Here is a 20,102-nt window from a genome sequence, read left to right on the forward strand (position 1 = left end):
TGTTTAAGATACTCAAAAAATCTTAGTAGTCAAATTGCTGGTATGCTTATCAAACAAAATTTTAATAATATGCTTGCTTTCTAATTGCCTTTTCTGTTGTTATTTACCAGCACTTCTAGCAAATCGGTGATGATACACATATTACAAAAGGAAAGATACTATTAAAAAATTATAGAGGTTTGGACAATATATACGGATTTTGAATATTCAAGTCATTTTTTCCAACTTTTATTAGAGAATTCAGAGGCACTTATAAGACAAAATATCCTAGATTTACATATACATGATGGATTTAACAGGTAAGAACTTAACTCAGCTGTAAGCTCTTCCATATAACCATTTTTGCATAAAGTAAAAATTTGCATAATGCACTGCAGTTTTTAAGAGCTTTTATATATAGTAGCATCCTTTAATTCTCACAAATGTGAGTAGGTATTGTTATCCTCCATTTGCCATTCAAGAAACCATAATCTCTTTCTTATCTATAACCTAGCCAAATTTGAAATTCAGAGTAGTCACAAAACTAGTTCATAATCACATATCAGAAATTGTAATGATTTCAGCCATTTTCATTCTTCCCTTTCCTGTTATGAACGAGTCCTTAGAAATAGCTATCAGATATACTTTAACAGGGACTCTGGACCTTATCAATAAACACAACCACAGAAGAATCTCAAACACTTGTTTTCAAGTACATAAATATGCCACTGTCTTTCCTGAGAAGTAAAAAGGATAAACAACTAGCTTTAACTCTAGTCTTTTAGGATTAGAGCCACTGGCTCTGTAGGTTTCTACCTGAAAGGAAATATTAAATGAGTTTAAATATGTAAAGTACATAGAACAGCATCTAGCAGAGTAAGTATGTTAAACAAGTGTGTGCTATTATTTTAACCAACCAAAGAAAATAAATTCACATAGAAATCTTAGCTACACTGGGGCTGGCACCACGGCATAGTGAGTAAAGCCACCACCTGCAACACAGGCGTTCTATATGGGCACTGGTTTGAGTCCTGGCTGCTCCACTTCTAATCCAGCTCTCTGCAGATGAAGGCCTTAGTACTTGGGCCCCTGCACCCACGTGGGAGACCCGGAAGAAACTCCTGGCTCCTAGCTTTGGCCTGACACAGCTCCAGCCGTTGAGGCCATCTGGGGAGTGAACCAGCAGATGCAGGATTTCTCTCTCCCTTGCTCTCTTTGTCTCTTCCTCTCTGTGTAACTATGCTTTATAAATAAATAAATAATTTTTTACAAAAAATAAAAATATTAGCTACAGAAATCTAACAACGGAATTTTTTGAGGCCCATTTTTCTGGTAACACTTTATAGTTTTATTTTAAAACAGGTCAACAGTTAAAGGAAACTGTTTTTTAGCAAGCCTTCTTGAGGTCTTAGTGATAGTTAATAAACTTCACATTTTTCAGTATACAACTTGCCAAGTTTTGACATAATTATATGCTCTTGAAACCATCATCACAATCAGCATACTACAGTGAACATATACATCAATCTCAAGTTTGCCTATCCTTTTGTATTTACTCCTCTTCACCATCACTAAGCAAGAACTGAAACTTTTTGTTACTAGAATAGTTTGCATCTTCCAGAATTTTAAATAACTGAATCATAGCATACGCTTTTTTTTTTTGGTCCGACTTCTTTTCCTCAACATTTTATAAGAACCATCTATGTAATTATATGTATCAATAATTCACATTTTACTTCTGAACATTATATATGTCATGCCACAGTTTGTCAATTTACCAGTTGATGGATGTTGTGTGTTTCCAGTTTGGGACTACTATAAATGTAAATTTGCTTTGAATATTCATGCTTACATCATACTGCAAACATATGTTTTAGTCTCTTGAGAAACTAGGTATAAAATGACACAGGTTTGATGGAAGATAGATTTTACTTTTCAAGAAATTCCCAAGTTGTTAGTGTTTCCCCAAAGTGCTTACATCATTTTACGCTTCCAAGCAACATGTAAGAGTTCAGTTGCTCTACACCCTTGGCATGACAGTCTTTTAAATCCTGATATCCTAGTGGTACCCTACTGGATGTGTACGACTATCTCATTGTGATTTTTATTTGTATTTTTTTGTGACTAGTAATGTTGAAAATCTTTTTCTGTGTTTATTTGTTGTTCATGTATGTTCTTTTGGTGAAATATCTGTCTAAATGTTTTGTTCACCTTTTTATTTGGGTTGTTTGGTTTCTTAATATTGGTTCTATTGAGTTCCTTATATATTCTGGATACAAATCTTCGATCAAATATGTGATTTCTAAATATTTTCTCCCAGCCTGCGGTTTGTCTTTTTGGTCTCTTATCAGTATGAGTCTTTGTTTTGTTTTTTAAATTATTTATTTATTCTATCTATTTTGAAAGTCTGAGAAAGAAAGAGACAAAGAGACAGACTAACAGAACTCCATCTGCTGGTTTACAGTCAGAGCTGGGTCAGACGGAAGCAAGGAGCTGGAAACTTAGTCTGGGTCTCCCATCTGTGTGGCAAGGACCCACTTAGCGGAGTCATTACTTGCTGCCCGCCAGGATGCACATTAGCAGGAACCAGGAATCAGGAGCAGAGCTGGGACTGAAACCCAGGAGCTCTGTTACGGGATACATCACATACCTGCCCTAAACAGTGAGGTCTGAGGAACAGAGGTTCTTAATTTTATGAGACCAGTCTTTACATTTTTTCTTTCATGGATAGTGCTTTAGGTTATCATATCCATGAAACTTTTGCCTACCTCAGGGTCTGCCAAATTAAAAAAATTATTTTATATGAAGCTATTAACAAATATTTATTCATTATTAACTGACTTTCCTAGTGTTTGAACATAGGTTGGTAATACTGAACCCTAAATAATGGCGTGTTTCATAAATAATTTTATCTCATATATTGTTGTTTTCCTCTTTAACACCATTAAGTGCTGCACAATATTATGCAATGAATACACTGAATAAATTAATATATAAAGACAAATGAACTGCCAGTACATAAATGCAAAGTATTTTTAGATTAATGTCACAGAGAGCAACTATACTATTTCTTCAGCATACAAGATTGCATAGGCCACTGGCATCATTCAACATGAAATTTCTTGTATTTTTGTGGGAAAAATTTTACCATAATAAACATTTAATTACTGAGTATCTATGATGTATGTACTATGTACAGTATAGACATACAGAGATTTAAATGATACCTAACTATGTGCCAAATCTTTAATAGTCATTATTTTTATCTTTAATTTAAACATAAGGAAATTAAGGCTTAGAAGAGGCTAAGTGATGTGTCCCAGGGCACACTCAGAACCTGGCCAAGCTACGATTGACGTCCAGGTTTGAGTTAATAAAGAAAAGAAGTTTGGTTTGAGGTATCTGGTTCCACAGAGTGTTCCTGACAATGTGCCATGCAAAGGCAAGACTGTTGGAATTTTCATTGTAAAATACAAGTGCTATTTATTTAGTACCTGAGAAAAATCTTCAGCTGTTTTTGGTAAATTACCAACATTTTCTTTAACAGTCAGAAGTGTTGTGGGAACTACAACGTTAGAGTCTGGCTGCAACTCCAATTCTCCCAAACTCATCGGACCATGACTAGCACAGGAACCTTCACAAATATTATCTGTTATCAAGTGTAGACAAAAGGTTAAAATAAATTGTTAATGTTATTCTAGAAAAAAAACAATTAATTGACTAAAACTACAAATATTTCTCATCTGCTGAATTAGAAATGGCAACGTACTTCAACCCCAAACCTGGTAAAACACCTGGTACCAATCCTTTACTGCAATTGAAACCAAAGCTCATAGAGATTGCAAAAAGTACCTATGTTCAAACAAATCCACAGAATATTCTCAGTCAGGGTTCCACAGTCAACAAGTTGCCCATGAGTCTATCCTCATGCCCCTTCCCACACATCACTGTTAATATCCTACTTACCTTTTCAATCACTAGGACTTAACAGAACTTTTATCTAAAACATAACCTTAAAACAAAGGGCAGTGGCTGGTGTTTGGACCAGTGGTTATGCCACCACTTGGGACACTCGCAACCATATCAGAGTAGCCTCTGGGGAGTGAACTCATGAATGGGAGCTCTTTCTCTCTCAAATAAAAAATGAATTTTTTTTAAAAAAAGGACAGGGTGATTTCCTTGGTAGGAACTGATGGTATTGATGAACTCTGTCCTGTAGATATTTGTCTTTAAATGATCAAGCTCCTTTTACATTCATCTAAATGGCATCTCAGGCAAATCAATAAAAATAAAATAGTGGAGCAGAGATATCTACGTATCTAATAATATCACTGCTTACATGTATTATACATCATACTCTATTTCTTTAGAATTTGGAAGACAGTGAGACAGATCTTCCACTTGCTGCTTCAATTCCCCAAATACCCATAACAGGCAGAGCAGGGCCAGGAACTCAGTCAGGGTTTCCCATGTGGGTCACAGGGACCCAACTACTTGACCCATCAAGCGTTGCCTCCCGGAGTGCACATTAGCAGGAAGCAGGACTGGAAGCACAGCCAGGACCTGAATGAGGAACTCCGATGCGGGATGCAGGTGTCTCAACTAGTATTGAACCACTGTACCAAATGCCCATCAGATACTTTATACTTTAGCACTTTCATATATATTATCTCATTTCATTTAATTGGAACCTCATAATAACTCTGTAAGGTATGCAGGTCAGATAGTGTTACAACCAATTGAACTGACAAATCCAAGGTTAAGAGAAGTTAACTACTATCCAAAAATCAAAGGGCTAGTAAGAGGCAAAGAGGAATGAAAATTTGCATTTCCAACCCCTCGTCACTGCTTTTTTTTTTTTTTTTTTTTTTTTTTTTTTTTTTTTTTTTTTGACAGGCAGAGTGGACAGTGAGAGAGGGTTCACTCCCCAGATGGCTGCAATGGCTGGAGCAGAGCTGAGCCGATCCAAAGCCAGGGGGCCAGAAGCCTCTTCTGGGTTTCCCATGCAGGCGCAGGAGCCCAAGGACTTGATCTCCCAGGCCACAGCAGGGAGCTGGATCAGAAGTGGAGCAACCAGGACTTGAACCAGTGCCCATATGGGACGCTGGCACTGCAGGCGATGCCTTTATCCACTATGTCACAGTGTTGGCCCCAGAATGTAGTTATTTTTTTTTAATTTTTTTTTTTTGACAGATAGAGTTAGACAGTGAGAGAGAGAGAAAGGTCTTCCTTCTGTTGGTGTACCCCACAAATAGCTACTACGGCCGGCACACTGCACTTATCTGAAGCCAGGACCCAGGTGCTTCCTCCTGGTCTCCCATGTGGGTGCAGGGGCCGAAGGACCTGGGCCATCCTCCACTGCCCTCCCAGGCCACAGCAGAGAGCTGGACTGGAAGAGGAGCAACCGGGACTAGAAACCAGCGCCCATATGGGATGCCGGCACCACAGGCAGAGGATTAACCAAGTGAGTCATGGCGCTGGCCCAAGAATGTAGATATCTTAACAGGCATCTTAATCACTAGGCCAAATGTCTGCCCAAAATTTGTTTTTTAATTCCATTTTTCCATAAACTATTCTTGAATAATGCTGAAACAGAAGGCACACTTATCCTATTTCCCCTTAATTCTGTCCTTGCTCCAAATTCCCCCTCAGAAAGTGGAATGGCCATCTAACCATCTTAGCCAGAAACCAGGGGGATGTTTTAGACCTCTCCTTGTTATGCAATTCTCACCGTCAAACTCCCATCCACTCTCCTCAACTATCACTTCACTCTGCCTTTTCATATCCTCCCTGCTAAATAATGTCTCCCCAGCTTACCATGATAGATGTCTAATCAGCCCCCTTGCCGCTAGTGTCAATCCAACTGATCTACTGTATTGTAACTCAGATGAGGATCCTTGTTAAATAAATGGTAAATAAGACCATTTGACTCATTTACTTACAACCCTTAATGGATTCATGGATCTCACATGACAGAAGATAGAAATCAAAGACTGAATTTTCCACGTGAATAGGTAAGACTGCATTATTCCCTTTTTTGTGTTTAAATGGATCCTCTGTCTGAAAGTAGATCCCAAGCACCTTTACATATCATGCAGGGTTTTTCATGACCTGGTTTCACTCACTGCTGCAACTGCAGTTTAGGATGTAATAATCCTCGACTATAATTCACTGCCACCATCCTTGGGTTTTCCCAATTAAACCTTGCTGTTTCCTGACTCTGTCCCTATCTCACTGCATGTTCTGCCAGGAAACTCCTCCTCACTTACCACATGCAAGGATATCTTGAAGTCAGGACTACTTCGAGTAGGACTCCCTTCATCAATGAATTCTGTGCAGAGTGTCCTCTCTAGCTACAATCAGTGGATAGCCCCATCCTACCCCGGCCTGTTCATAATAACCACAGTAACTTATAACATGTGTTTGCCTTCTCGTCTGCTACTTCTACAAGAGAGAAAAAACACACTGCAGACAGCGCTTGCCAGATTCCATATTCCTACCACCCAGCAGAGGCTCCAAGCATAGTAGGCATTCAAAACATGTCTACTGAGTAAGTGAATGAGAAAACTGGAATGTTCTCATCATAATTCATCACCTGGTCAATTCCTTTAAGATTCAGTATCATGGCTCTTGTGGGAAACCCTTCCTGAGCTCACAGTGTAGGTTGAGTTCCTCCTCCACACTCCCACAGCAATCCCCACTCTTTTACACTCACTCATTATTGTAACTGTTATTTTCTTTATTGTTTTCCCACACTAATTTGTAACTTCTTTGAGAGATGTCTATCTTCTTGGAATCTCAAGCACCCACATGGGGCATTAACATACAACCAGGTACACAGAAGTACTCAGTGTGGGCTTTCTGAGTGAATGAAGCGCTGTGGTTAGTAGTATATCCTGGAGTCCTCACAATTTGCTCAAAGCACCAGCTTCCATTTAAGGTTTCCAAGACAACTCTCCCAAACCAACGTTGCATTTTGTTGTTACTCGACCCAATCTGAGAGCCTCCAAAATGGAGACAGCAGTAGGGACTACAGGTTACAAAAAGAAACTCCCTGAAAATAAGCTACTGTATTAAGATGGCAGAGTAGGGATGGAGCTTGCTGCTCTAATCTAGGAGAAGATAGTTTTAAAAAAGTGGAAAGAATGTAGTCTCAGGAAAGTTAGGGAGAAAACTGCAGAGGAATGCTATGCAAATTAGAAGGACACAGTGGACCTAGGTGAAAGGCAAGGACAAGCCCATCTCAGGACCCCAGCAGCCGAGAGCCTCCGCATCAGTGCTGGAGTGAGGTGAGACCCAGGCTGCAGCAGCCCAGGCCACTGGGGAAAATTTGGTAGGAAGAGCCTAGAGGGAACCCAGCTGCGAGCCCCTTGTGGAAGAGTGTACCCGCCAAACCAGAGGAGAAGAAAACGGAGGGGAGGCACATTGTCTCTCTCTCTCCAATAACCCTGCAATGGCATCCTGTAACAAGCTGAAAGAGAGCAGGAGTCATTTTGGGCAAACCTAACAACAGTGCCAGCTTGTGTCTGCACCCAGCAACCAGCCAAGAGGAGATTCCTGAGTCTGGTAGGGAAAACAGACAGGGGGTTGAGGTTCCTGACTGTGGGAGGATTGTGTGCTGGGGCTGTGAAACACTGAGGCTGCATGGGAGAACGCAGGGTGTGGCTGGGACTTTGGGAAGCACTGTGGGAGGTTCCACACAATCAGGGCTCCATGGTTACCTGTTAGGGACAATGCTGGGGAATCTGAGCTTACACTGAGGACTGCACAGACCCTTTGTGTGGTCCTTGGGACAGAGTGGACAAATATTATATCCACTGGGGTTAACGCTCAGGCACTGGTCTCCTTTAAGGAGAGGAGCTCAGCTGAGTATATGCCAACAGACAAAAACAAACCTCCCAGCTGATAACAAAAAAAAAAAAAAGAGAGAGATGGACCACGCCAAACCTGGTGTGTCCCCTCAGACATGCCCTTCACCCTGAAGCACGGAACAGAATTCCTTTACCATACCCAACACACACCTCTAGGTATTCCCTGAAAGCAGACACTCCACTAATCCACACAGACACAGTCAAAGATAAAAGCCACCACAGAGAAAAAACAAAGAAACCGAGTATCTCCACAAATGCCAAATAACAAATGCACCAATTCAAGAAACAAGAATAAGGAAAACAACATGATGCCCCCAAAAGAACACAGCACTTCAATACTAGATTGTGAAGATGATGCGACTAAAGAAATGCCAGAAATAGAATTCAAAAAATTGATCCTAGGATTACTTAAAATAATCAGAAGCAAATGCATGAACTAATGAAATCCATATAAAACATGAAAGAAAAATTTTCCAACAAAATTGAGATCTTAAAGAGAAATCAAATTGACATCTTGGAAATTAAGAATTCAACAGAGCCGGTGCCACGGCTCACTAGGCTAATCCTCCACCTCACAGCGCCGGCACACCTGGTTCTAGTCCCGATTGGGGCGCCGGATTCTGTCCTGGTTGCCCGTCTTCCAGTCCAGCTCTCTGCTGTGGCCAGGGAGTGCAGTGGAGGATGGCCCAAGTCCTTGGGCCCTGCACCCACATGGGAGACCAGGAGAAGTACCTGGTTCCTGCCATCGGATCAGCACAGTGCGCCGGCGCAGCGCGCCGGCTGCAGTGACCATTGGAGGGTGAACCAACAGCAAAGGAAGACCTTTCTCTCTGTCCCTCTCTCACTGTCCACTCTGCCTGTCAAAAAAAAAAAAAAAAAAAAAAAGAATTCAACAGAATAAAAAAATGCACTGGAAAACCTTAACAACAGAATCAGTGAAGCAGAAGAAAGAATATCCAACTTAGAAGACAGAGCACAGGAAATTATACAGTCAGACCAAACACAAGAAGAAGAAACTAGAACACTAAAAACACTCTTGGTAATCTATAGGATACTATCAAATGATCCAAAATATGGGTTCTAGGAATTCCTGAAGGCATGGAAAGAGAGAAAGGATTAGAAGGCTGTTTTAGTGAAATAATAACAGAAAACTTCCCTAATTGGGAGATAGAAAGGGACATTCAAGTAGAAGAAGCACACAGAACTCCTAATCGACACGACGAGAAAAGATCTTCACTACAACACATTGTAATCAAACTCTCCAGAGTAAAACATAAAGAAAAGATTCTAAAATGTGCACAACAGAAATGCCAGACTACTTTCAGAGGCTCTACAGTTAGACTCACACGAGACTGCTCATCAGAAATCCTACAGGATAGGAGAGAAAAAAGAAATATATTCCAAGGTGCAAGAGAAAAGAACTGTCAACCAAGAATACTGTACCCTGCAAAGCTCTCATTTATGAAAGAAGGTGAAATAAAGACTCTCCATGACAAAGAAAAATTGAAAGAATTTGTCACCACCCATCCAGCCCTGCAGAAGATGCTTAACGATGTGCTGCACACATAAACATGGTCATCACTATGAAAGAAGGTAAAGGAAGGAAATCTCTCAGTAAAACTACAAAGGAAATCCAAGTAAACAACAGAAATATTTATGAAAATATGGCAGGGCAAAGTCATTAATTATCAGCAGTCACCTTGAATGCAAATGGCCTCAACTCTCCAGTTAAAAGAAACACACTGGCTGAATGGATTAAAAACAAAACCCATCTAATTGCTGCCTAGAAGAAATACACCTCACCAACAAAGATGCATGCAGACTGAAAGTGAAAGGATGGAAAAAGATATTCCATGCCAACTGATAGCAAAAAAGAGCTGGTGTAGCCATCCTACTATCAGTCAGAATAGACTTTAACAAAAAATTGTTAAAAGAGACAAAGAAAGGCACTATGTAATTATTAAGGGATCAATTTAACAGGAAGATTTGACTATTGTAAATGTATATGCACCTAATTACAGGGCACTTGGCTATTTAAAAGAAATATTAAGGGATCTAAAGGGAGACATAGACTCCAATACAATAGTAATGGGGGACATCAATACCTCACTTTCAGCAATGGACAGATCAACCAGACAGAAAATCAGCAAGGAAACAACAGCATTAATCAACACTAGAGACCAAATGAACCTAATAGATATCTACAGAACTTTCCATCCTACAGTTGCAGAACACACATTCTTCTCAGCAGTATACAGAACTTTCTCTAGGATTGTCCACATGCTAGGCCATAAAGCAAGTCTCAGCAAATTAAAAAAAAATCGAAATCATACCATGCATCTTCTCAGACCACAAGGCTATGAAGCTGGAAATCAGCAACTCAGAAAACTCTAGAACATATGCAAAAACATGGAGACTGAACAACATGTTCCTGAGTGAACGGTGGGTCATAGGAAAAATAAAAAAATTTCTGGAAACAAATGAAGACAACAATATAATATATCAATACATATGGGATACAGCAAAAGCAATGTTAAGAGGAAAGTTTATACCAATTGGAGCCTACATCAAGAAACTGGAAAGGCACGAAGTAAATGAGCTATCAATGCATCTCAAGGATCTAGAAAAACAACAGCAAACCAAACTCAAAACTTGTGGAAGAAAGGAAATAATTAAAATTGGAGAAGAAATCAACAAAATTGAAACAAGAAAATACAAAAGTTCAGTAAAACAAAGAGCTGATTTTTTGAAAAAATAAACAGAATTGACATATCATTGACCCAACTAATCAAAAAAGAGAGAGAAGACCCAGTCAATAAAATTAGAGATGAAAAAGCAAATATAACAAAGTCACCATAGAATTAAAAAGAATTATCAGAAATTACTACAAAGAGCTGTATACTAACAAACTAGGAAACCTAGAAGAAATCGATAGATTCCTGGACATATACAACCTACCTAAATTGGGCCATGAATACATAGAAAACCTAAACAGACCCATTATCAAGATGGAAATTTGGGCCGGCGCTGTGGCGCAGCAGGTTAACGCCCTGGCATGAAGCGCTGGCAACCCATATGGGCACCGGTTCTAGTTCCAGCTGCTCCTGTTCCAATCCAGCTCTCTGCTATGGCCTGGGAAAGCAGTAGAAGATGGCCCAAGTCCTTGTGCCCTTGCACCCACGCAGGAGATCTGGAAGAAGCTCCTGGCTCTTGGCTTCGGATCGGTGCATCTCCAGACGTTGCGGCCAATTGGAGAGTAAACAATTGGATGGAAGACCTCACTCTCTCTCTCTCTCTCTGCCTCTCCTCTCCCTGTGTAATTCTGACTTTCAAATAAATAAATAAATCTTTAAAAAAAAAAATGAAAATTGAATCAGTAAAAGGCCCTCCCAACAAAGCAAAGCCCAGGACCTGATGGCTTCACTGTTGTATCCTACCAGATGTTTAAAGAACTAACTCCAATACTTCTCAAGTTATTCAAAACAAATGAAAGGGAAGGAATCCTCCCAGAATCTTTCTATGAAGCCAGACCACTTAATTCCTAATTCCAGAAAAGATGCAACAGAGAAAGAGAACTTCAGACCAATTTCCCTGATGAACATAGACACAAAAATCCTCAAGAAAATTCTAGCCAATGAAACCCACCAACACATCAAAAAGATCATTAACCCAGACCAAGTGGAATTTACTCCTGGTATGCACGGATGGCTCAACATTCTCAAATCAATCAATGTGATACATCACATTAACAAACTGCAGAACAGGGGCCAGTACTGTGGTGTGGTGGGTTAACACCCTGGCCGGAAGTGCCAGCATCCCATGTGGGCACTGGTTCGAGACCTGGTTGTTCCACTTCTGATCCAGCTCTCTTCTAAGGCCTGGGAAAGCAGTGGAAGATGGCCCAAGTTCTTGGGCCCTTGCACCTACATGGGAGATCCAGAGGAAGCTCCTGGCTCCTGGCTTCAGATGAGTGTGGCTCTGGCCATTGTGGCCAATTGGGGAGTGAACCAGCCGATGGAGGACCCCCCCCACCCCCGCGCGCGCCTCTCCTCTCTCTGTGTAACTCTGACTTTCAAATAAATAAATAAATATTTTAAAAAAACCTGCAATTATCTCAATAGGTGCAGAGAAAGCATTTGATAAAATATAACATCATTTCATGATGAAAACTCTAAGCAAATAGTGTATACAAGGAATATTCTATAACACACCAATGCAATTTACGACAAACCCATGGCCAGCGTCCTATTGAATGGGGAAAAGTTGGAAGCATTCACACTAAGATCTAGAACCAGACAAGGATGCCCACTCTCACCACTGGTATTCAATACAGTCCTGGAAGTTTTACTCAAAGCCATTAGGCAAGAAAAAGAAATCAAAGGGATAAAACGGGAAAAAGGAAGTCAAACTATCCCTATTTGCAGATGACATGATTCTACATAAAGGGGATCCAAAAGACTCCACTAAGAGACTATTGGAACTGATAGAAGAATTTGGTAAAGTAGCAGGATATAAAATCAGTACACAAAAATCAACAGCCTTTTTATACACAGACAATGCCATGGCTGAGAAAGAACTAAGATAAATCCCATTCACAATAGCTCCAAAAAAATTCAAATACTTTGGAATAAATTTAACCAAGGAAGTCAAAGATCTCTATGGTGAGAATTACAAAACATTAAAGAAAAAAAAAGATACAAAAAAATAGAAAAATTTTCCATGTTCATGGTTTGGAAAAATCAGTATCATCAAAATGTCCATACTACCGAAAGCAATTTACAGATTCGATGTGATACCAATCAAAATACAAAAGACATTCTTCTCAGATACAGAAGAAATGATGCTGATTTTCATATGGAAACACAGGAGATCTCGAATAGCTAAAACAATTTTATACAACAAAAACAAAGTCAGAGAAATCACAATACCAGATTTCAAGACATACTACAAAACAGTTTTAATCAAAACAGTACTGGTACAAAAACAGATAGATAGACAAATTGAACAGAATAGAAACTCTGGACCAGCGCTGTGGCATAGCAGGTAAAGCTGTTGCCTGCAGTGCTGGCATCCCATATGGGTGCCATTTCGAGTCCCGGCTGCTCCACTTCCAATCCAGCTCTCTGCTTTGGACTGGCTCAACTCCAGCCATTGTAGCCAACTGCGCAGTGAACCAGTGCAAGAAAGATCTATCTCTCTCTCTCTCTCTCTCTCTCTCTCTCTCTCTCTCTCTCTCTCTCTGCCTCTACCTCTCTATAATCCTGCCTTTCAAATAATTCAATAAATCTTTTTTTAAAAAAATAGAAATGCTAGAAACAATTCAGCAAGTAATTAGTGGCTCCCAAGTACCTACTGACTCTCAAGTGATCTGTGGGAGCCATCTGGTGGCTGTTCCATTTCACTGCATTTCAATGAGGTAGCTGATAGAAACTCTATGCCATTTAAATCTCACTAAGTTGAAATCTCCCTATGTGGGAAAAATAAAAAGTAAAACCAATTTTTGTATTTATTATCATAGATAATTCAGTCTTGGATTTCTCTCAATTCTGAATGATATTAATAATACCAACCCTCTAAATATGTATCACAATTTTTCTAATTTTAGGCCTACAGAAGTGTCTTTTCACCTAAGAGAATAAAGCAATAAGCATGGAAAAATCAGTAATGAAAATATAGTTGATCCTCATTAACTTGTAAATTATGGATCTGCAAATTTACCTACTCGCTAAAATTTATTTGTAACCCCAAAAGTAATACTCAAACTACCCACATCATAATTCTTGGACCTGGGTAGAGTGGTGAAAAATTTGAATCACATGATGTGCAATTTCTCAGCTGAGGCTGAAGAGAAAGACACTGTCTTTTTTTTTTTTTTTTTTTTTTTTGACAGGCAGAGTGGACAGTGAGAGAGACAGAGAGAAAGGTCTTCCTTTGCCGTTGGTTCACCCTCCAATGGCTGCCGTGGCCAGCACACTGCGGCCGGCGCATCGCGCTGGTCGGAAGCCAGGAGCCAGGTGCTTCTCCTGATCTCCCATGGGGTGCAGGGCCCAAGCACTTGGGCCATCCTCCACTGCCCTCCCAGGCCACAGCAGAGAGCTGGCCTGGAAGAGGGGCAACTGGGACAGAATCTGGCACCCCGACCGGGACTAGAACCTGGTGTGCCAGCACCGCAAGGCGGAGGATTAGCCTATTGAGCAGTGGCACCGGCCACTCTGCTTTCTTATTTTAGCTTTTACACTATAAACAAGTGACATTCCATGGTATATTTCATGCCACAATTTTCACTGTTCCTATTTTTGATAATTTCACTGTTTAAAGTGGCTCCCAAGCATAGTGCTGTTGGTTGTGAGTTCAAGATCAATGAATCAACAATATATATTAAGTAACATGCTTCTAAATAGAAACACAGGAGCAGGTGTCTGGTGTGGCAATTAAAATGCCACTTGAATACCTGCATTCCATAGCAGAGTACCTGGTTTTGAGTCCTGGTTCCACTTTTTTTTTTTTTTTTTAAGAGAGTAGGATGGGATGGAATTTGTGTGTGTTTGGTTTCTTTGTTGTTGTTGTTTTGTTTTATTTATTTGAGAAGCAGAGTTACAAAGAGAAAGAGAGGAAGAGACAGAGAAAAAGGTCTTCCATCCGCTAGTTCACTCCCCAAATGCAGCTGGGCGAATTTGAAGCCAAGCCAGGAGCTTCCTCCAGTTCTCCCACATGGGTGCAGGAGCCCAAGCACTTGGGCCACCTTCTACTGCTTTCCCAGGCCATAGCAGAGAGCTGGATCGGAAGAGGAGCAGTTGGGACTAGAACCGGCACCCATTTGGGATTCTTGCGCTGCAGGCCACAATGCCGGCCCCCTGGTTCCACTTCTGACTCTAGCTTGATGCTAATGCATATCCTAGAAGGCAGCAGGTAATGGCTCAAGTCGTTTGTGTCCCTGCCACCCATGCAGAAGAACTAGATTGCGTTCCCAGCTCCCAGTTTCAGTGCGGCCCAGCACTGGTTGTTGAGAGCATTCAGGGAATGAACCAATGGATGGAAGATTCTTTCTCAAACTTCCAAATAAATAAATTTTGAAAAAAAATCATGTGTAAGCCACTAAAAATATACTGAAACACACTTAAAACCAAGTTATGTAATTATCAGTTACAAACATTCACGACTACAAACTAGCAGGCACTGAACCCTGTATTTCCTCTAGGAGGAATGGTTCAATATTTGTTACTATGTTTGTGGTGACTTAATAGAATATAGCTGCCACAGATAACTACAATCACGTAATGAGAATCAAAGCATGCTGGTGGTTAGTTTTCTCTACCTTATCTTTGTTTCTATTTCTAAACAGCAGAAACTTTAGTTAGTTAAGTTCTAAAATAGTCCTGGCTACACTGAACACTGTGTCTAACATTCATACAACATAAAGAGTGAATTTCTTTTTTTTTCTTTTTTTTTTAAGTACCTCCTTCTTTGACCAAAGGGATGATTTTATTTTTTATTTATTTATTTATTTTATTTATTTGACAGGTAGATTCATAGACAGTGAGAGAGAGAGAGAGACAGAGAGAAAGGTCTTCCTTCTGTGGTTCACCCCACAAATGGCCGGTGCAGGTGCTTCCTCCTGGTCTCCCATGCGGGTGCAGGGCCCAAGCACTTGGGCCATCCTCCACTGCCCTCCTGGGCCATAGCAGAGAGCTGGACTGGAAGAGGAGCAACCAGGACTAGAACCCACCCACATGGGATGCCGGCGCCGCAGGCGGAGGATTAACCAAGTGAGCCATGGTGCCTGCCCCAGGAGTGAATTCCTACAGTATCATCTGATTGAGCAATATCCTAAACAAGAAGATCTGTCATGTCACAGTTTTGTTGGGCTAGCTGTACTTTTGTAGCAAACATTAAAATAAATCCATTACTATTAAAAAATGTTAAGTCTACATATTCGTATTATCAGAATAATCTGATGTCCTATCCTGTGGTTGACATGCAAGCACTGATACAAGAATCACATTTTGGGAAGTGCCGCCATGTATCTATCACAGGAAAACTTTTCATTTATAAACATTTCTTTTAATAAAAAAATTTGCAAGCCCCATCTGTAAAGAGTTATACTTTTCTCAATTTAGATTAGGAATATACTGTAGATTATAAAATAAAACACTCAGCATGGAAACAGTTCAACGAAAAGTGTGACGGGATGTAAAGTGAATATTCTCACAGAGGATATATCCAAAACAGTATTTTGGTGTATACCTGACACTGTGCCCAGCTGCTGAGGTGACGGCTGAGGATCCCACTGTTGTCGCAAAGACGCCGCGTGGATACCAGGCTGCGGAGCGCGCACAGCACGTCCCAGCGGGACGCTCTCCGCAGCTGCCGGCAGCCCGAGCCGCTGCCCTTCACTCAGTTCGCCCACACTGTTTTCCAAGTCCTTTGCGGAGCATAAACAATTGTTAAAACCTTTGGATTATAATCAAACACAACCCATACCACTTAACTACTTCAAGGTTTCAGAAAGTGCTTATCATGCCACATGCACACTGAATGAAAACCAAGCTATATTAAAGTTAGCTTAATAAGGCAGCTGATGATAGGCTTTTGAATATCTTATTTTTTATGAAGTTAACTATTACCTGTTTTTCAACTTCCTACTAGATAGCAATAAAACATGTAAGAAAAATGCTATTATACTTTAAAATGCTAATTCCTGGCACCTGTTAAACACTGTTCATGCAGCTTAAAAGTAGAGTAACAGAAAATACTTGCATAAATCTCATCATGAATAAAAACTGCCTAATGCTGTTAGCATGTACTTTACAATGAAGCAGCTGAAGGGGAGAATACTATAACTTAAAAAGCATGAGTATTACGCCTAGGGGCCGGCGTTGTGGCACAGCAAGTTAAGCCACTACCTGCGACACTGGCAGCCCATTTGAGCACCAGTTCAAGTCACAGCTGCTCTGCTTCCAATGGAGCTTCCTTTTAATGTGCAGAAGATGGCACAAGTATTTGGGCCTCTGCCATGCACACAGGGAACCTGGGTGGAGTTCCAAACTCCTGGCTTTGTCATGACCCAGTCCCAGTCATTGTGGCCATTGGGGAGTGAAATCCCAAATGAATTTGGATGAAAGATATTTCTCTATTTCTGCAACTATGTCTTCCAAATTAAAAAAAAAAAAAATCTTAAAAAAATTATACCTATGAAGCAATTATACCTATGGGGGCCGGTGCCGTGGTTCACTTGGTTAATCTCTGCCTGCGGCACCGACATCCCATATGGGTACCGGGTTCTAGTCCCAGCTGCTCCTCTTCCAGTCCAGCTCTCTGTTGTGGCCCAGGAAGGCAGTGGAGGATGGCCCAAGTGCTTGGGCCACTACACTTGCATGGGAGACCAGGAAGAATCACCTGGCTCCTGGCTTCAGATTAGCGCAGATTGAAGGAGACAATTTTAATAGTGTTAAATAAAGCTTTTTCCCTGGGGAAGTACCTCTGCATGACAGGCTGCTTGCTCTGAAACTCCTGGCTCCTGGTTTTGTTTAGCAAGAAGAGAAAGAACTGCCTCTGTACGACATTCTTTATGGGGTTTCCTAATCACTTGTCCTTCGCTGGGAGAATCATCTTCCTGAAAGAAACAAAAAGACAGCACAACAAAATTTTATCAGACCATTCCATTTTTCTCCATTTTCGATTGATAAAAACTCAGCAGTCATCAAACAACAATACAGATTGGGTATACTCATCTAAAATGCTTGAAACCAGCAGTGTTTTCAGATTTTGGATAGTGGAATATTCATGTACACAGAATGAGGTATCTTGGCAATGGGAACCAAGTCTAAACACAAAATTCATTTATCATTCATATGCACCTTATACACACAGCCAAAAAAGAATTTTATACAACAATTTTAGATAAACTCGTTCCCTTGTAAATATAGGCATTAAAATGTTCTGAAGTTCATAAAGAGCAAAATTTTTTGAAAAATAATTTTTTATTTGAAAGGCAGAGAGGAAGGAAGAGACTTTCTACCTACTAGTTCATTTCTCAAAAGCCCACAACAGCCAGAGCCAGACCAGGATGAAACCAGGAGCTCAGAACTCAGTCTGGGTGACAGGGAACCAACCACCTGATCTAATACCTGCTGCCTCCTAAGGTGCACATTAGCAGGGAGCTGGAATTCCTGTGCCAAATGTCTACCACCCTAAATTATTTTATTTTTAGTGAAATAAAGTTGATCAACTTTGGAATAAAAAGCTCATATATTCCCATATATTCATAGATAAACACCTACTGATACAGTCAAATTATTCTGTGTTTTTCCAGATTGTTCTTTTGAATTTGACTTTCGTATAAACTTGTAGCATATTTAATTTAAGCATCTTAAAATATAAATTAGAATTTAGTTTCAAATGTAGAAAAAGAAAGAAGTTATAATTTAGTACTAGTTCAATTTAGCTATTTAAAGAAACGTAAACATGTGGTAGCATTTGGATAAGTTCTAAGAATAGATAAAAATGCTTTAATAGCATATAAAATAAGCCAAACATTACTATAATGTTTCTGTGAGAATAAAGATGTTTCATTTATTCCTTTACTCCATATTATTTCATAAAATTGATTGTGTATACTCTTCACAATATAGTCAACCAATCATTTGTGATCAATAATCACTATTAAAAAAAACTGCTGGATCCAGCACTGTGGTGTAGCGGGTGAAACGCCACCTGCGGTGCTGGCCTTCCCGAATGAGCACTGTTGGAGTCCTGGCTGCTCCACTTCAATCCAGCCCCCTGCTAACGTACCTGGGAAAGCAGCAGAGGATGGCCCAAGTGCTTGGGTCCCTGCACCCACACAAGACTTGGAAGAAGCTCTTGACTCCCAGCTTCGGGCATGGCAGCCATGTGGGGAGTAAACCAGCAGGACGAAAGATTTCATGCTCTCTCCCCCTCTCTGTTATTTTGCCTTTCAAATAAATAAATAAATCTTTTAAAAAAATTTTAATAAACTGTTCAGGGCCAGTGTTGTGGCACAGCAGGTTAAGCCTCTGCTTGCAACACTGCACTGGCATCCCACATGGGCATCCAATCCAGCTTCCTGTTAAGGTGCCTGCGAAAAGCAGTTGGAGGTTGGCCCAAGTGCTTGAGCCCTTGCCACAGACATGGGAAACCTAGATGAGGCTCCTGGCTCCTGGATTCGGCATGGTCCATCCCTGGTCATTGTGGCCATATGGGGAGTGAACCAGTGGATGGAAGACCTGTCTCCCTCTCTCTGTAACTCTGCCTGTCAAATGTATTTAAACAAAAAAATGTTTTTAAAAAATGTCAAATGTATTTAAACAAAAAATGTATTTAAAAATGTGTTTAAAAAATGTATTTAAAAAAAATCAACTGTTCCATTAAAACATTATTTAAAAAAGCCTCCTTAATAGAGTGGCCATTATGCCCTAAGGGGGTCAAGCCACTGCTTGGAATGCCCATATTCCATATCAGAGAGCCTAGGATCAAGTCACACTCCCTCTTCCAATCCAGCTTCCTGCTAATGCAGCTCAGGGAGGGAGCAGATGATGGCTCAAGTGCTTGAGTCCCCACCACCCACAGGGAGGCCAGCATGCAGTTCCCAGCTCCTCGCTTCAGCATGGCCCAGCCCAAGTTGTTGCAGAGACGAGAGAGACGGAAGATCTCTGTCTTTTGTGTGTCTCTATCTCTTTCTCTGTCACCTTGCCTTTCTTTTTTTTTTATTTTTATTTATTTATTTTTTATTTTTTGACAGGCAGAGTGGACAGTGAGAGAGAGAGACAGAGAGAAAGGTCTTCCTTTTGCCGTTGGTTCACCCTCCAATGGCCGCCGCGGCCAGCGCACTGCGGCCGGCGCACTGCGCTGATCCGATGGCAGGAGCCAGGAGCCAGGTGCTTTTCCTGGTCTCCCATGGGGTGCAGGGCCCAAGCACCTGGGCCATCCTCCACTGCACTCCCTGGCCACAACAGAGAGCTGGCCTGGAAGAGGGGCAACCGGGACAGAATCCGGCGCCCCGACTGGGACTAGAACCCGGTGTGCCGGCGCCGCTAGGCGGAGGATTAGCCTAGTGAGCCGCGGCGCCGGCCCACCTTGCCTTTCAAATAAATATAAATATATAAATAAATAAAAAGTGAATAGCATTTAAAACAAACTCCCTAATGAAGTATTTTTATACTCCTGTGCAAAATAATATTTTAAAAAACAGTGATAACAGCAATGCTTAGCAAAAGATATGGATAAATAAAGATG

General features: G+C 40.7%; 1 protein-coding gene across 12 annotated transcripts in view; it reads right to left on the minus strand.

The window, feature by feature from the left end:
- KIAA0586 (KIAA0586 ortholog) overlaps positions 1-20,102 on the minus strand; it is a 117,815-nt gene that overhangs the window by 31,243 nt on the left and 66,470 nt on the right. For 10 of the 12 annotated variants that reach the window (XM_008269722.4, XM_008269714.4, XM_051822212.2 and 7 more), the window contains 3 exons: positions 17,329-17,463; positions 16,095-16,272; positions 3,474-3,628 (listed from right to left, as the gene is read on the minus strand). In XM_008269722.4, coding sequence (XP_008267944.2) covers positions 3,474-3,628; positions 16,095-16,272; positions 17,329-17,463 — 468 coding nt within the window. The remainder of the gene's footprint in view (positions 1-3,473; positions 3,629-16,094; positions 16,273-17,328; positions 17,464-20,102) is intronic. The other 2 variants (XR_011380689.1, XR_007910261.2) reach the window with 2 other exon arrangements.

Source organism: Oryctolagus cuniculus, chromosome 12, assembly GCF_964237555.1.
Source record: "Oryctolagus cuniculus chromosome 12, mOryCun1.1, whole genome shotgun sequence".
In the NCBI taxonomy this organism is placed as follows: domain Eukaryota; kingdom Metazoa; phylum Chordata; class Mammalia; order Lagomorpha; family Leporidae; genus Oryctolagus; species Oryctolagus cuniculus.